The following is a 14,132-nucleotide window of genomic DNA, read 5'->3' as shown; positions in this document are numbered from 1 at the left end:
CTGTGTCCTCCAGGGCTAAAGACCACCCAGCTTATCAGAGCTCAGTTCAAAAGCCAGTATTCATGATGGTGTAGGGGAGCATTAGTGCACATGGCATAGGTGACATGCACATCTGTGAAGGCACCATTAATGCTGAACGATATATACATGTTTTGGCAATATATGCTGCCATCCAGACGACGTCTTTTTCAGGGAAGGTCTTGATTATTTCAGCAAGACAATGTCAAAACCACATTCTGCATGTATTACAACAGCATTGCTCCGTATTAAAAGAGTCCAGGTGCTAAACTGACCTGCCTGCAGTCCAGACCTGTCACCACTGAAAACACTTTGGCGCATTATGAAATGAAAAATACGACAAATGAGACCCTGAACCCAAAACTAGAGGTGGTGAAACACAGTGGTAAACATGCCTCAGTGCCCTTTTTTGGAAATGGGGGTGTGTATATATATATATATATATATGTGTGTGTCAAGTTTGTAATATATCTCCATGTATGTTTGACACTATTACAGGTGTAAACAAACACATTTGGTTCTATGTACAACTGATGGTTCTAAATAGAACCATTGCCTTTACTAAAGAACCCTTGAAGAACCATCTTTTTAAGGGTATATTCGACCTTCAGCTGCTTAAACAATATAATCTCCTGCTGTTTCTCGAAAATTGTGATTTTAGCTGTTATAATGATTCACCGGCCCTCATTTAAACATTAACTGGGTAACCAGGATACCCTCTCTCTCTCTCTCTCTCTCTCTCTCTCTCTCTCCGTTTCTCTGTACTCTCTCTCTCTTTACTCTCTCCCTACCTCTCTCTCTCTCTCCCCGTTTCTCTGTACTCTCTTTCTCTCTCCCTACCTCTCTCTTTCTATATCTCTGGTGCTAATTATGGCCCTCGTCTTTCCTGCAATGTAATCGGAGTCGCAGCAGCGCGGGCGCCACCGAGACACCGGCGTTGCTAGGGCAACGGACACGAGACCAGCGCTAGCAGCTTCGCCGGTCCGCGCGCTTCTCCAGGTTCTGACGCTGTTGTTTGGGTGCGACCGTAATCCGATTAAAGCGGTCCTTGTGCGCGTGCAGGTGAACCTGCTCCCGCGTTCACGCGCTGCATCCTATAGCACCTACCACACACGAGCCACTCCCACGCGGCGGCGCGAGGGACAACAGACTAATAAAGACAGTGGATGCAGAACTACGAACACTGCATTTCAGTGCAGACACTCCCCTGTAACGGAGAACAGGGTTCTTTAATGGTTCTAGCACCTGCTGTTTTGGTACTAGAGTAATACTGCACATCTGTATTGGCAGCGGCTTTAATCCCTCCCCCGAAAATTACAACTTTCCGTTCCACCTTAAATGGTGCAGCAGTTCTGATGATGGCGCCTGAGGCGTCAGAATGTAACTGCTGCACCGTTTAAGGTGGAACGAAAAGTTCGCAACTCCAGCCTCACATATTTCGCTTTTCCCGGATGTCATGACGCGAGCACGTGCTGGAGGGTGCCTAACAACCAAACACACCTCACACTCTTCCATTTTCACCCTTCATTTCTCTCTCTCTCTCTTTTCCTCCGGACCCCCTACACAAGCCCCATCTCCTACACGACAGTATACGAGTCTCTCCACATGCATGGAAAGTGAAAGCATGCTCAATGTGACCTGCAGCGTCCGCCATACCGTTTAGACAGCTCTGCACGCCACACACACACCCCCCCCCCTCCCTTCTCACACACACACACACACACACACACACACACTGCAATCCAGCGCTATCAGCGACCGCGCGCAGAAGTCACTGTCCAACTCGTGGTGCCTGCAACTAAAAAGGTAAGGAAAAGGGGATTAATGCGTCCCCATTCCGCCTAATCATCCCTCCATCGCTCTGACTTTCATGTTTTCCCATCATATTTCTGCCTTTAATGATTGATTTTGCTCTCTCAGCTGCCGCATTGCGTTGAATGAACTGAAACTGAATGAGGAAATGACAGCTGTTAACCAACAGTGCCTTCTTACTGAGCCTCTTTGTTTCTTAAACCCTTTTTAGGAAAGAAAAAAATGCTCAGCAGCTCAAAAAAATAAACAAAATTTACACTATTGGAATATGAATATGAACAGTGACGTCACAGCCCATTCTGTGAATGGCATTTCTGTAGGCTTTGACCTTCAGGCCTCTTATCAGCCGGCGGGAGGCCTCCGTTTGTCCTCTTTTCTCTTTATTTCTCTCACTTTCACTCTCTGTGCTCTTTAATCCACTGCTAGTGTGGGAATTTGGCCCAGTACACCTGGAAAGGTCATCAGTGTAGAGATATCTGCCCTCTAAGGTGGAAAAGGACACTGTATTAGCCTCAGGCTGAAGCTAACGCTGTTAGTCTCTCATTTAAGTCCAAGTCTGTAGGCGGAGGGCTGGTTTGTCCTGGTCCCTGCTTATCCTGGTCACTGTGTGTGTATATGTGTGTGTATGTGTGCTGGTATGTGGTCATGTCAAGTACAATGTCCAGCTTGACCTGCCGCTGACCTGAAAGTCCATTCCAGCCACAAGGAAGTCAGGGTTGTATCTGAGAGGCTGTATGTAAACTGTGGAAACGTGTATTGAGTTCATTCCTGCTCGTCTGGAAAACTTATAGGAGTAATATTGCAGGAATTTCTACAGGAATCTTATTGTAAACTCAGTTACCATAGTTCAGTACAGGACAGTACAGAGTATTATAGATTACTGTAAGAGTATTAGAGTAAATTCAGACAGTTACTATAGTTTAGTACAGGACAGTACTGAGTATTATAGATTACGGTAAGAGTATTAGAGTAAATTCAGTCAGTTACTATAGTTTAGTACAGGACAGTACTGAGTATTATAGATTACTATAAGAGTATTAGAGTAAACTCAGACAGTTACTATAGTTCAGGACAGGACAGTACTGAGTATTATAGATTACTATAAGAGTATTAGAGTAAACTCAGACAGTTACTATAGTTCAGGACAGGACAGTACGGAGTATTATAGATTACTATAAGAGTATTAGAGTAAACTCAGACATTTACTATAGTTCAGTACAGGACAGTACGGAGTATTATAGATTACTATAAGAGTATTAGAGTAAACTCAGACAGTTACTATAGTTTAGTACAGGACAGTACTGAGTATTATAGATTACTATAAGAGTATTAGAGTAAACTCAGACAGTTACTATAGTTCAGTACAGGACAGTACAGAGTATTAGTGAATTTAGAAATGTACTGTAGTTTAGTACAGGATACTACACAAGTATTGTAGATTACTGTAAGAGTCTTATAGTGAATTTAGAAGTTTACTGTAGTTTACAGGACAGTATACTTACTATTATTTATCGGGTACGATAGTAACCAGTACATGAGAATTATTGATTACTGTGAGAATCTTATAATTAATCCATAAATTTAGTATAGTTTAGTACAGGACAGTACAGAGTATTATAGATCATTGAGGTTCTTACAGTGAATTCAGAACTGGCTCTAGTACATGACAGGACGCGACTAATATAGATTACTATGAGAACAGTGTAGATAGATTTGGAATAAAAAAATATTTAATGACATTACACTATATTTTTTGCTGAAGTACTGAATGCATAAGTGCACATTTAAATGGAAAATCAGAACTGAATAAGTTATATATAGTTAATAAGTTTAATAAATGATGTATAGTATAAACTATGTTTGTTCCTTCACTGGGTGGAGGGTCAGACCCTCTGGCAGGCCACACTGGGCAGCCCTGCTGGTGAAATTCCTGCAGTATCAGTAGATCTTTTTCATCAGGGCTGCGTCAGAACTGGGGCTACATTACTGAAAACAGCCACTCTGAACTCTGAACAGTCGTGGGTGTATTTATATATGCTCTTAAAAAAGATGGTCCTTCTAGGGTTCTTTAGTAAAGAAAATGGTTCTATTTAGAATGATGAACACTCAGAGAACCATTTGCATGCTTAGAAGGTCCTTTGCATCGTGAAATGGTTCTTCAGATTGATGGAGAATGTGTTGCATATGGTTCTCTATAGCACCAAAAAGGGGTTCTGCTATTGTTCCGATGTTAAGCTTGTAACAGTAGAGGAACTCTTTTTGGTGCTATAGAGAACAATTTTCAAGAAGGTTCTATATAGAACCATCTACAACATATTTCTCCATCAATCTGAAGAACCATTTCACCATATAGAAGAACCATTTGATCATGCTAATGGTTCTATGTAGAACTTATGGTTCCCTTCACTAAAGAACCCTTGAAGAACCATGTTTTGGTTGTCTCTGAATGCCTGTTGGTAACATGCTGTGCCCGAATGCTGATGCTGATGAAATAACGTGAAACGTGAGTGTATTAATTCTCACCTCTCTGGCTCGGCGCTGTGTCCGTGCAGGTGATGGCGGAGGACATCCAGGAGAAGCTGCAGAAGTACCGCACGGCGCCCTTCGACGCCCGCTTCCCCAACCAGAACCAGACCAGGAACTGCTGGCAGAACTATCTGGGTCGGTACAGGTTCAGGATTGAATAACACTGAATTAAAGTCAAATGTCACTTTGTTATCAGGCTGAACCGAACTGAACCGAAGCGTCTGTGCGTCAGTGAATGGCTTTAACACCATCACCTTTAACGTGGAATTGAAGGGGCAGTTCAGGAAAAATAAAATTTACAAAGTTTTCACACAATTTTCCCCCTGCAGTGTCTAGAGTTTACAAAAAAAAGACACGTTACCTGCTACCAGTGGTGGAGAGTAACTCAGTAAATGTAATTCGTTTCTGTACTTGAGTAGTTTTTTCGTGTATCTTTACTGAAGTTTTTCCATTTTGGGTGACTTTTTACTTTCACTCCACGACATTTCAAAGTCAAATATCTTATTTTTTACTCCACTACATTATGAGAAATCTGTCGTTCCTTTTGGTTTATGTGTGTATAAAAACGTAACGTCAAAACGAAAGTAGCGCGAATCAAGAACACCAATCATCAATGCTTTTGATAATTTTAATAGACATCAGCGTCACTAATTAATGACATTCTATTAAAATATTGGTACCAAGAGAGACACTGGAGTATTTTCACCTAAAATGAGTTAATGAAGCGAGTCTTGTTATAAAAATGATAATAGGAGTCATAATTAATCTTTTAGTACTTTTACTTTCGATACTTAAGTACATTTGAAGGTGAATACTTTAGTACTTTTACTCAAGAGGAGGTCTAAAGGGAGGAACTTCTGCTTTAACTGGAGTAATATTTTACCTCGGGTGTCTCTACTTTAACTCAAGAACATGGTTTGTGTACTTCTGCCTGCTACATACATAAAAAAGGTGGTTCTTCCAGGGTTCTTTAGCAAAGACAATGGTTCTATATAGAACCATGAACACTCAAAGAACCCTTTGCCTGCTTAAATGGTTTTTTGCATTGTGAAATGGTTCTTCAGATTGGTGGAGAATGTGTTGGTTCTATAGAGCACCAAAGGGGTTCTATTGTAACAAGCTTGACATCATAACAACAGCAGAACCCTTACTGAACATAGAGCCATATGCAACACATTGTCCATCAATCTATAGAACCATGTTAACATCCAAAAAACATCTAATCATGCAGAAGGTTCTTTGTCCATGTTTCTGGATAACAGACACCAACGGAAGAATGTGTGTGAAGATTCCCCTAAACAGAGTGTATCCCTGCATCAGCCAATAGCAGATGCCGTGGGCGGGGCTTGAGTCAGCCAATGAATTGTGAGCTAAATGTAATTAATTGCTGCTGTAACTCCGTTCAGAGCTGTGCAGTCCGGCTCTAATGATGTAGAGGAACAGCGGCTGGTCACTCACACAGGTCGTCTGCCTCATTTCATGAAAAAGAGCAGCAACCAGCAGATTTTGTCTCACAAACACTTAGAAAAACTAAAGAAATAAACTCCAGACACCAAACACGCCTCAGCTGGTCCACCACACTCGGCCTAATCGGTGGGGTAAAAGCTTCTATTACATGTTAGCAACGTTAGCCTTGTAACGGAATGCTAACTGGTGGGGTATAAGCTTGTACCATGATGCTAATTGGTGAGGTATATGCTTGTACCATGATGCTAATTGGTGCAATATAAGCTTGTACCATGATGCTAATTGGTGGGGTATATGCTTGTACCGTGATGCTAATTGGTGAGGTATATGCTTGTACCATGATGCTAATTGGTGCGTTATAAGCTTGTACCATGATGCTAATTGGTGCGGTATAGGCTTGTACCATGATGCTAATTGGTGCAATATAAGCTTGTACCATGATGCTAATTGGTGGGGTATAAGCTTGTACTATGATGCTAATTGGTGGGGTATAAGCTTGTACCATGATGCTAATTGGTGGGGTATAAGCTTGTACCATGATGCTAATTGGTGGGGTATATGCTTGTACCATGATGCTAATTGGTGGGATATAAGCTGTACCATGATGCTAATTGGTGGGGTATATGCTTGTACAAAGATGCTAATTGGTGGGGTGTAAGCTTGTACTGTGATGCTAATTGGTGGGGTATAAGCCTGTGATGCTAATTGATGCTGTGATGCTAATTGGTCAGATGTTCAGTCTAAGCCTCTGTTACTTGTTTTCTGCATTAGACTGTCAGACGAAGCGAGCGTTTGGTCTAAATGGGGGGGTAAATTGGATTGTTTACTAAATTGTCACTTTAAATGGCCTCAGGCTTTCGCCCATGTGAGAGTGTTTGAGGCGGCTCCATGCCTGAGGTTCCTCTTTTGTATCCAGACTCCCCCCCACCTCTCAGAGGGTCTGCAGAGTTAAATTATCTGTGTAATTTATTTTTACAGATTATCATCGCTGCCAGAAAGCGCTGGAGGCCAAAGGGGTGGACGTGGCTCCCTGTGACTGGTACAAAAGAGTCTACAAATCGCTCTGCCCTGTGTCCTGGGTAAGAGATACGCACTCTCCCTCCACCCTCTCGCTCGCCGTGCGCTCATCTCCCTGCTGAAGGCTTTCAGGGCAGCCCTGTAAACGTGGGCTGGAGGCCGTAGGCACTGATCTAGTTCTATTTCTGGATTAGAGCTCGCAGCTGCATTTGACTGGCGCTCCGGTTTGAGAGCTGGCTGTCGGCCGGCGTCACATACAGATACGACAAATACCTTTCTAACAGAAGCTAATAAAACCTGTAGTGCAGATGGGCGGAGTTACAGGGGTCCACTTATAACGCTTGTGTGATTTTATATTTCAGAAATCAGCTGATTTTGACTGAACCACTTTCCAGCCTCTCGTTCTCCCTCAGAATTAAACTGTGCCTTTAAGACTGATATATGCAAATGAGCTCTGTTCTTGCCAAACCACTTAATATAGCTTTAGTGTGAGTGGGCGGAGCTAAACTGCTGTAGGCTTAATAGGATGCTACACTCTTAAAAATAAAGGTGTCTATAAAGGTTCTTTTGGGGCGGTGCCACAGAACAACCACTTTTAGTTCCCTAAAAAACTTGACAGGTAGTTCTTCAGAGAACCATTTGTGAGAGCCTGAAGAACCTCCTTTTTAAAGGTTTAAAGAACCTCCACACAATGTTCTGAACCCTGACTGGTAGAGAGCTCTTATACACGGCCTTCATGGAGCAAAACGGGTTTTTTTTCTAATGGCGTCACAAAAAGAACCGTTTGTGGCAACTTTTTTTTTTCCCCAAAAGTTTGTGCACCCCTGGTGTAATGACTTGTGTTGATGTTCTGAGTGTAAATTAGTTACACGTCCTCTACAGAGACACACTACTGCACATTTTAATGCTCAATTATTGTTTATTTACTGAATTTAACACACTGGGAAAAAATAAAATGTAATTTGTAGCCTGGTGTTCAAAAGTTATGGCAGGTTTTATTTGTACCCAACGTGTTAAACTCAGCAAATAAGCAGAAATTGTGCACTAAAGTTTGTGGAAAAACGTCATATTTAATTGAGTTCTCTGTTGAAGATGCGTTAACTTACTTTCACTAAGAAAATCAACAAAACATGTCATTTGACCAGGCGCTGTTGGTCGAAAAACACTGAATTGTTCCTTGAAATGACCATAAAAACACCACGTAACGTTACTGGCACACTGAGATGATGAGGAAACATGAACAGCTCAGTGTGGGCTGTCTGAACTGAAATCTAATGAAATTCTATGGGAGCTCCCCTTCCTAGAGTTATTTATAAAACTAAGCTGTAATAATAATAATAATAATAATAATATCTTAATTTATAAAGCACTTTTCATACCAGTTGCAGCTCAAAGTGCTTTACAGACAGGTGATGAAGAGTAACAGTAATAGGAGAAACTATGATTATTAATTTAAAGCCATTTAAGATAAATGTTGTTAGATATTAAAATCCAACACACAGTGTTTAGTGAGATGTCTAACATATCATAGACACATGTAAGTAATTAAAGCTTAGTCAGTCACTCAATCTGTGCGCTCTGCTTCATTCAGACAGCAAAGGGGGGTGAAGGTGGGCTTACTTGCATTTAGCTTATACAGACCACTCTACTGATGAGTTAAAACTGTGCTCATACTGAGAAAAACAATTAAGTATTCAAACTTTAGATATTTATAAAGATTGTTATGATCTATATAAAACCAAAGTATTTATAGAAATATATATTTGTATACATATACACACAAAATCATCATTTATAGGGTATTTTCTGTTGGGAGGTGTTTGTGCCAAAGCCTGACCCCTAAAAATAATTATTACATTTTCTAGTATTTTTTTATTTATACATATAAACATATTTAAAGTGTAGTTCAATGGACAAGATTTATCATGAGCTTAATTTTTACATAAAAATCTTTATTCAAAAAATACTGTCCCACGTTTTCATGTCCCTACCGAAACACAGCTTTTTAGTCGGTGGGTGGGGCCTTATTTTAGCCACACCCCTGCATTTTAGAGCAGGAAGTGGGGCTGCATCCCTGTCCCTCATGGCCACATGGTGAGCAGTTAGATCCCATTGTTTTGAAGTAAATGTGTCCCAAAGTCTGAAAATCAGTGTGGAACACTAAGAATCGTCATATTTTCTGCAGTTCAGCACTTTTTAGTGTTTTAATGTAAAATATGATGATTTTCTGTGTGAACAGCTGTTCAAAGCTGTGTTTGCTGAGTTTCTGAGCACAAAATGAGCTAAAATGGTCACCGAAACAGTCACTACTGAAACATCTGGTACAGTTCGGTAGAGTTATGACTGTTTAGGTAGAGACAAAATGGAGTGTTTAATAATTAGTTTTAATAATATAATCATTAATAATTATGGTTTAGAGTCTCTCAGAGCAAAAGGAGTTTAGTCTGAAGTCTAAGATCAGTGAAAAGTCCGGAATGTGTTTAAACCAGTTCAGTAGAATAATACAAGTTTTGCTCATATTGTCATTTAAACTCATAACTGCTTAAATATATTTATTAAATTATATCAATAGTAGAATCATTGATGAGCCAGGGGAAAAGAGCAGGCGCCCAGTCACGCCCAGCTAACATGCTACCCTGTTTACTTCATAAGAAAACAGGGCATAAACGGGCCGGACGCTGGCATCTACTGGTGGCAGTGATCTTTCTGAAATAAGGTCATAAAAGCAGATGGAAGTCATGTGTGTTATTTTTATCCGGTGGGAAAAATGAATAAACGCAGTGTTTACAGCAAAACAAGCCCATAAAAGGAATCCACTCCACACAGAATCCGGTCTGTGGCTCCATTAGAGCGACTCGTCTGCCTTGTTCTGTTACTGCTCATTACTTTTCAGCTGTTTTCAGAGAACCAGAGCGTCTGTTAAACAGGACAGTACTGACGTTCGTCTGATTTTATACTGAAATTAATCTGTTATCTTAGACGAAATAGTCAAAACAAGCTGTTTATATCCGATTCTACAGTCTTGGCCAGTGTGTGCTGCTCTAACACTCCTCATCGCACCCGGCAGGTCATCATATAAACTCTCTGAGCTGCCAAAGAGCAGGAAAAATACAAAATGTGTAAAGCATAGTTAATTAATTTTTAGCATTAATGCAACAGTCTTATTAGTAATAAAACACGTAGCGCTGATATAAGTATATATACACCACCGTTCAAAGATGTGGAATCACTTGCCATGTTGATAATTTTCATTATTTGTATTTAAATATGACAAACTATTCACCGAAAGGTATTTTTAGATATACACTGTACATTGTACACTGCCACAAGGAGATGCTGGTGTCCAGCCTGTTTATGTATATAATATAAAGATACATATACTACATGATTAATAATGTATATTTAGTGACAGCTCTACTGCCCATTAGCACCTTGTACGTTAACTTACATTGATAAGTCTTCAAACTGCATCAATTAACTGATACCTATATATTTATACAGTATATATGCAAATAAAATTTTTAGCAGCAACAGTATTTATCCAACAGTAATTTATCCAGCGTAGGTTTTCTTTAATGATGTACGTAAATTTCATTCAGTACATTTGAGGAATTATGTGAACAACATGTGAATAAAATGATAAATAGACTGTACTGATCTATTTACATTCATTTTTTTTTTCAAGTTATCTGCCTTGATTTCATCTCCGCTTTTGAAATATGATGTATTTTCATTAGAACTTCATTCTAGATGTTCTGCAGTTTTCTGAGTCAGTTCAGAATCTGCCTCAGCTCTGATTCTCACTACATTTCATTTTCATTTACAGCTGCCGGGTGGGAGCTGCTGATCGCAGTTTACACTCCTTCATTTATTTATCTGAAACCAAATTGGAACCAAACTTTTATTATTGAAAACATCAATGTATCAAAATATAGCAGAACAGCAAATTAACTGCACATTTATCTGGGCAAAATCTGAGCAATGTTTTTGCCTGTAATATTTTAATCATTGTAACATTAGAATAAATGCAAATAAACATTATACAAAAATTTTAGGGCAGTTGTGGGCTGGAGGTTAGAGAACCAGCCTTCTGACCAGAAAGTCGCCAGTTTGATCCCCCTGAGCTGTCAGTAAGTGACTGAAGTGCCCTTGAGCAAGACACCTAACCCCCAGCCGCTGTGGATAGGGCTGCCCACCGCTCCGGGCAAGTGTGCTCACTGCCCCCTAGTGTGTGTGTTCACTAGTGTGTATGTGGTGTTTCACTGCACGGATGGATTAAACGCAGAGATGAAATTTCCCTGTTGTGGGACTAATAAGGGTCACTTAATCTAAAAAAATGGTTTATTGTCAAGTAAAATTCTCTTAAATCTAGTCAGTAAATCTAATATTCCTCATTTTAAGATTGTTGTAAACTTATAAGATTATTTAACTTATTTCTAGAGATTTTTTACTTGTTTTGAGTAATTTTATTCAGTAAAATTATCTCACTATATTGGCAGATAATTTTGCTTGTTTAAAGAAATGTGGTTGAAACCACCCGAATAATCTGCCAGTATAGTGAGATAATTTTACTTGATAAAACTGCTTTAAACCAGTAAAAAACATCTAGTAATAAGGTTTTATAATCTTATAATGTTCAAACAACCATCAGAATGAGAAATATTATATATTCAGACTGGATTTAAGATGATTTCTCTTGGTAAGATATGATTTTTGCAGTGTGAGCTGGTTAGAAGGACAGGTTTGGGTCCTTATTTCTCCTGGACGCCTTCAGCATCACAGAGATTTGATAAATACCATCAGCAGCACAGCTGATTTAATTTTTACTGATTTGTACTGAAGTATTGATTAGATAAACTAGGTATTGGGATTGATTGTATTTTTGTGTTTGTGTTTATTCTACTGTGTGTTTTTCTGAGGAAATAAACACATACTGTCCAGATAAATAGGTGTTTAATTCTGTTTACACAGTGCTGCTTAAAATATGCGCTCAATAATTTCCCCTCTGTGTGTGTGTGTGTGTGTGTGTGTGTATGTGTGTGTGTGTGTGTATGTGTGTGGGTGTGTGTATGTGTGTGTGTGTGTGTGTGTGTGTGTATGTGTGTGTGTGTGTGTGTGTGTGTGTGTCTGTGTGTGTTAGATTGAGAAGTGGGACGGGCAGCGAGATGATGGAACGTTCCCCGGGAAGATATGAACACCTCTCCACCAAAGAGTGACGTCATCGTCGGCATGGGAACCTGAAAACACTTTTTGTTTGTGTGTGTAAACCCGTACCCTGCCGAGTGGGACCGGAACTACATTTCCCACGATGCACCTGTGGATCAGCAGGGCAGGCTGGATTTTTGTAGTCATTCCTAATTAAAGTGAAAATATTGTATTGCAGCTTCTGCATTAAATCTCTCAGGCGTTACAGTGAGACTGTGGAGTGAGTGGCTTTATTTACCGCTGTTTGATTAACTGCTGCAGTTTCACTGATACTGAGATTCACTTTAGCTGTGTTTTATTGTCTTTAATTGTGTGATGAAGTTTCTCCTGCTGGGCTGTAGCAGAGCCGGTTTATGAGGAGCCTGGCCACTTCTTATTTCCCCCATTATATCAAAAACAGGACTGCTAAACAGCAGAGGGCGCCCTCGAGTGAGTCCTCAGTGAATGGGAGTGAATGGAGCTAAACAGCTAAAAACGAAAAGTTAAAATAGTTTCTAATCACTGAACCAGAACTTTAATTTCAGCTGCTACTGAGTGCTGATTGGTTAGCATTACTGCTACTGAGTGCTGATTGGTTAGCATTGCTGCTACTGAGTGCTGATTGGTTAGCATTGCTGCTACTGAGTGCTGATTGCTTAGCATTCCTGCTACTGAGTGCTGATTAGTTGGCGAGCGGAGCAGCTCATTGGCTGTTCGCGCTCACTGACGTCATGAACATACATGAGGCGCCGTTTTAAACTCCTATAACTCGAGTTTAAAAATATAACAGCAGTGTTAAAATGTTTTATGCTGCTCTGTGTTCAGGAAATAAATGTGTTATTTTACATTAAAAATGTTTAAGCATTTATAAACAATGATTTTGCTCAAAGGCTCCATATCAACCCATTCATTTTGCACTCACTCGGGAGCGCCCTCTAGAGTTTGAGAAACCCGGAACACATTACAGAGTGTAAATTCTCCTCTCTACATGTTCTCTGGCTGTGGCTCACTGTCTTATTAGAGTTAGTCCTTTAGTGAGCAGCATTAAAGGAAAAGTCAGATTCACACAGTTTCCCCCAAATGAAGTCAATCAACCAAAACATGTTTGGTGTAGGAAGTTTGCTTCTTTAGCTAAGAAGCCGATGTAGTAACCAGTCACCAACTGACATCCCTGTAATGAGACTAACCTCACCAGTTAGCATCATGTTATTAAGGTAACGTTGCTTTATTTTCACATATGAGGCCGATGTTAACAAGTGGTTGAAGCTGACCGCCCACCAACTGACATCATGTTATGAGACCAGTGAAGCTGACCGATCAGCATATTGTTAAAAAGCTAAAATTGCAAACAGAAGTTTGAAAAGAAAACGTCTACAAGCTGATTGTCATGGTCACCGGACTTGATTCACAGCACGTTTCAATGAATATTTAGTTGAAAATCAATTTACTCAGTTCCCCCCCTCTGAAAAACCAGCATAGACCAGCCTGCATTCCATATTGATCTAGGCTGGTTTATGCTGGTCTATTGCTGGTTTAGCTGGTCACCCAGCCTGACCACCAGCTTCAAAACACAACATATATAAATAGATGGACTACAGTCTGTAACTGTAGAACTACAAAGTGCACCTATATAGTAAGTGGAGCTGATAAAATGGACAATGAGTGTAGAAACAAGGAGGTGGTCATAATGTTATGCCTGACCGGTGTATATACTTTACTGACCCCCTTCATTTATTTAATTTCCAGTCAAAACTGCCATTAGGTACAAGTTATTGATTTTCTGGAAATATTTCTGAGATTAGATATAAGATAAATTGCATCAGGTAGCACAAAGTCCAAAAAACAGGAGTTTCCAAAACTGGAGTTCAAAAACTGTTTAAAAGCTCCAGAGAAGATGGGGCTCCTAACAACCACCTGGAAGACCTGGTCGACCCAAAACTGCCCCCATCAGATAAACAGCACTTAAAGCTTTCATCTCTGAGAGAGAGGAGAAAATCAAGCTGCTTCAGATCTGAAAACATCCACAGGTGTTTCTGTCCATCCTTCCACTGTGAGAAGACGACTCAGCGCTGTGGGTCTGAAAGGATGTGTAGCTGATCAAGAAGAAC

The 14,132-nt window shown here is 40.2% G+C and overlaps 1 protein-coding gene across 1 annotated transcript; it reads left to right on the top strand.

Annotated features, from left to right (window-relative positions):
* The first annotated feature begins 1,690 nt into the window (after positions 1–1,690).
* LOC118815308 (cytochrome c oxidase subunit 6B1) lies at positions 1,691–12,256 on the top strand. The gene is made up of 4 exons (XM_036581341.1): positions 1,691–1,824; positions 4,383–4,491; positions 6,802–6,902; positions 11,981–12,256. Exons 2-4 carry the CDS (start codon positions 4,386–4,388, stop codon positions 12,032–12,034), a joined length of 261 nt encoding a protein of 86 aa, XP_036437234.1. The 5' UTR covers positions 1,691–1,824; positions 4,383–4,385; the 3' UTR covers positions 12,035–12,256.
* Positions 12,257–14,132: the final 1,876 nt, after the last annotated feature.

The sequence above is a fragment of the Colossoma macropomum genome, unplaced genomic scaffold (genome assembly GCF_904425465.1).
Source record: "Colossoma macropomum unplaced genomic scaffold, Colossoma_macropomum, whole genome shotgun sequence".
Lineage (NCBI taxonomy): Eukaryota > Metazoa > Chordata > Actinopteri > Characiformes > Serrasalmidae > Colossoma > Colossoma macropomum.
This window is presented reverse-complemented; position numbering and strand designations above follow the sequence as displayed.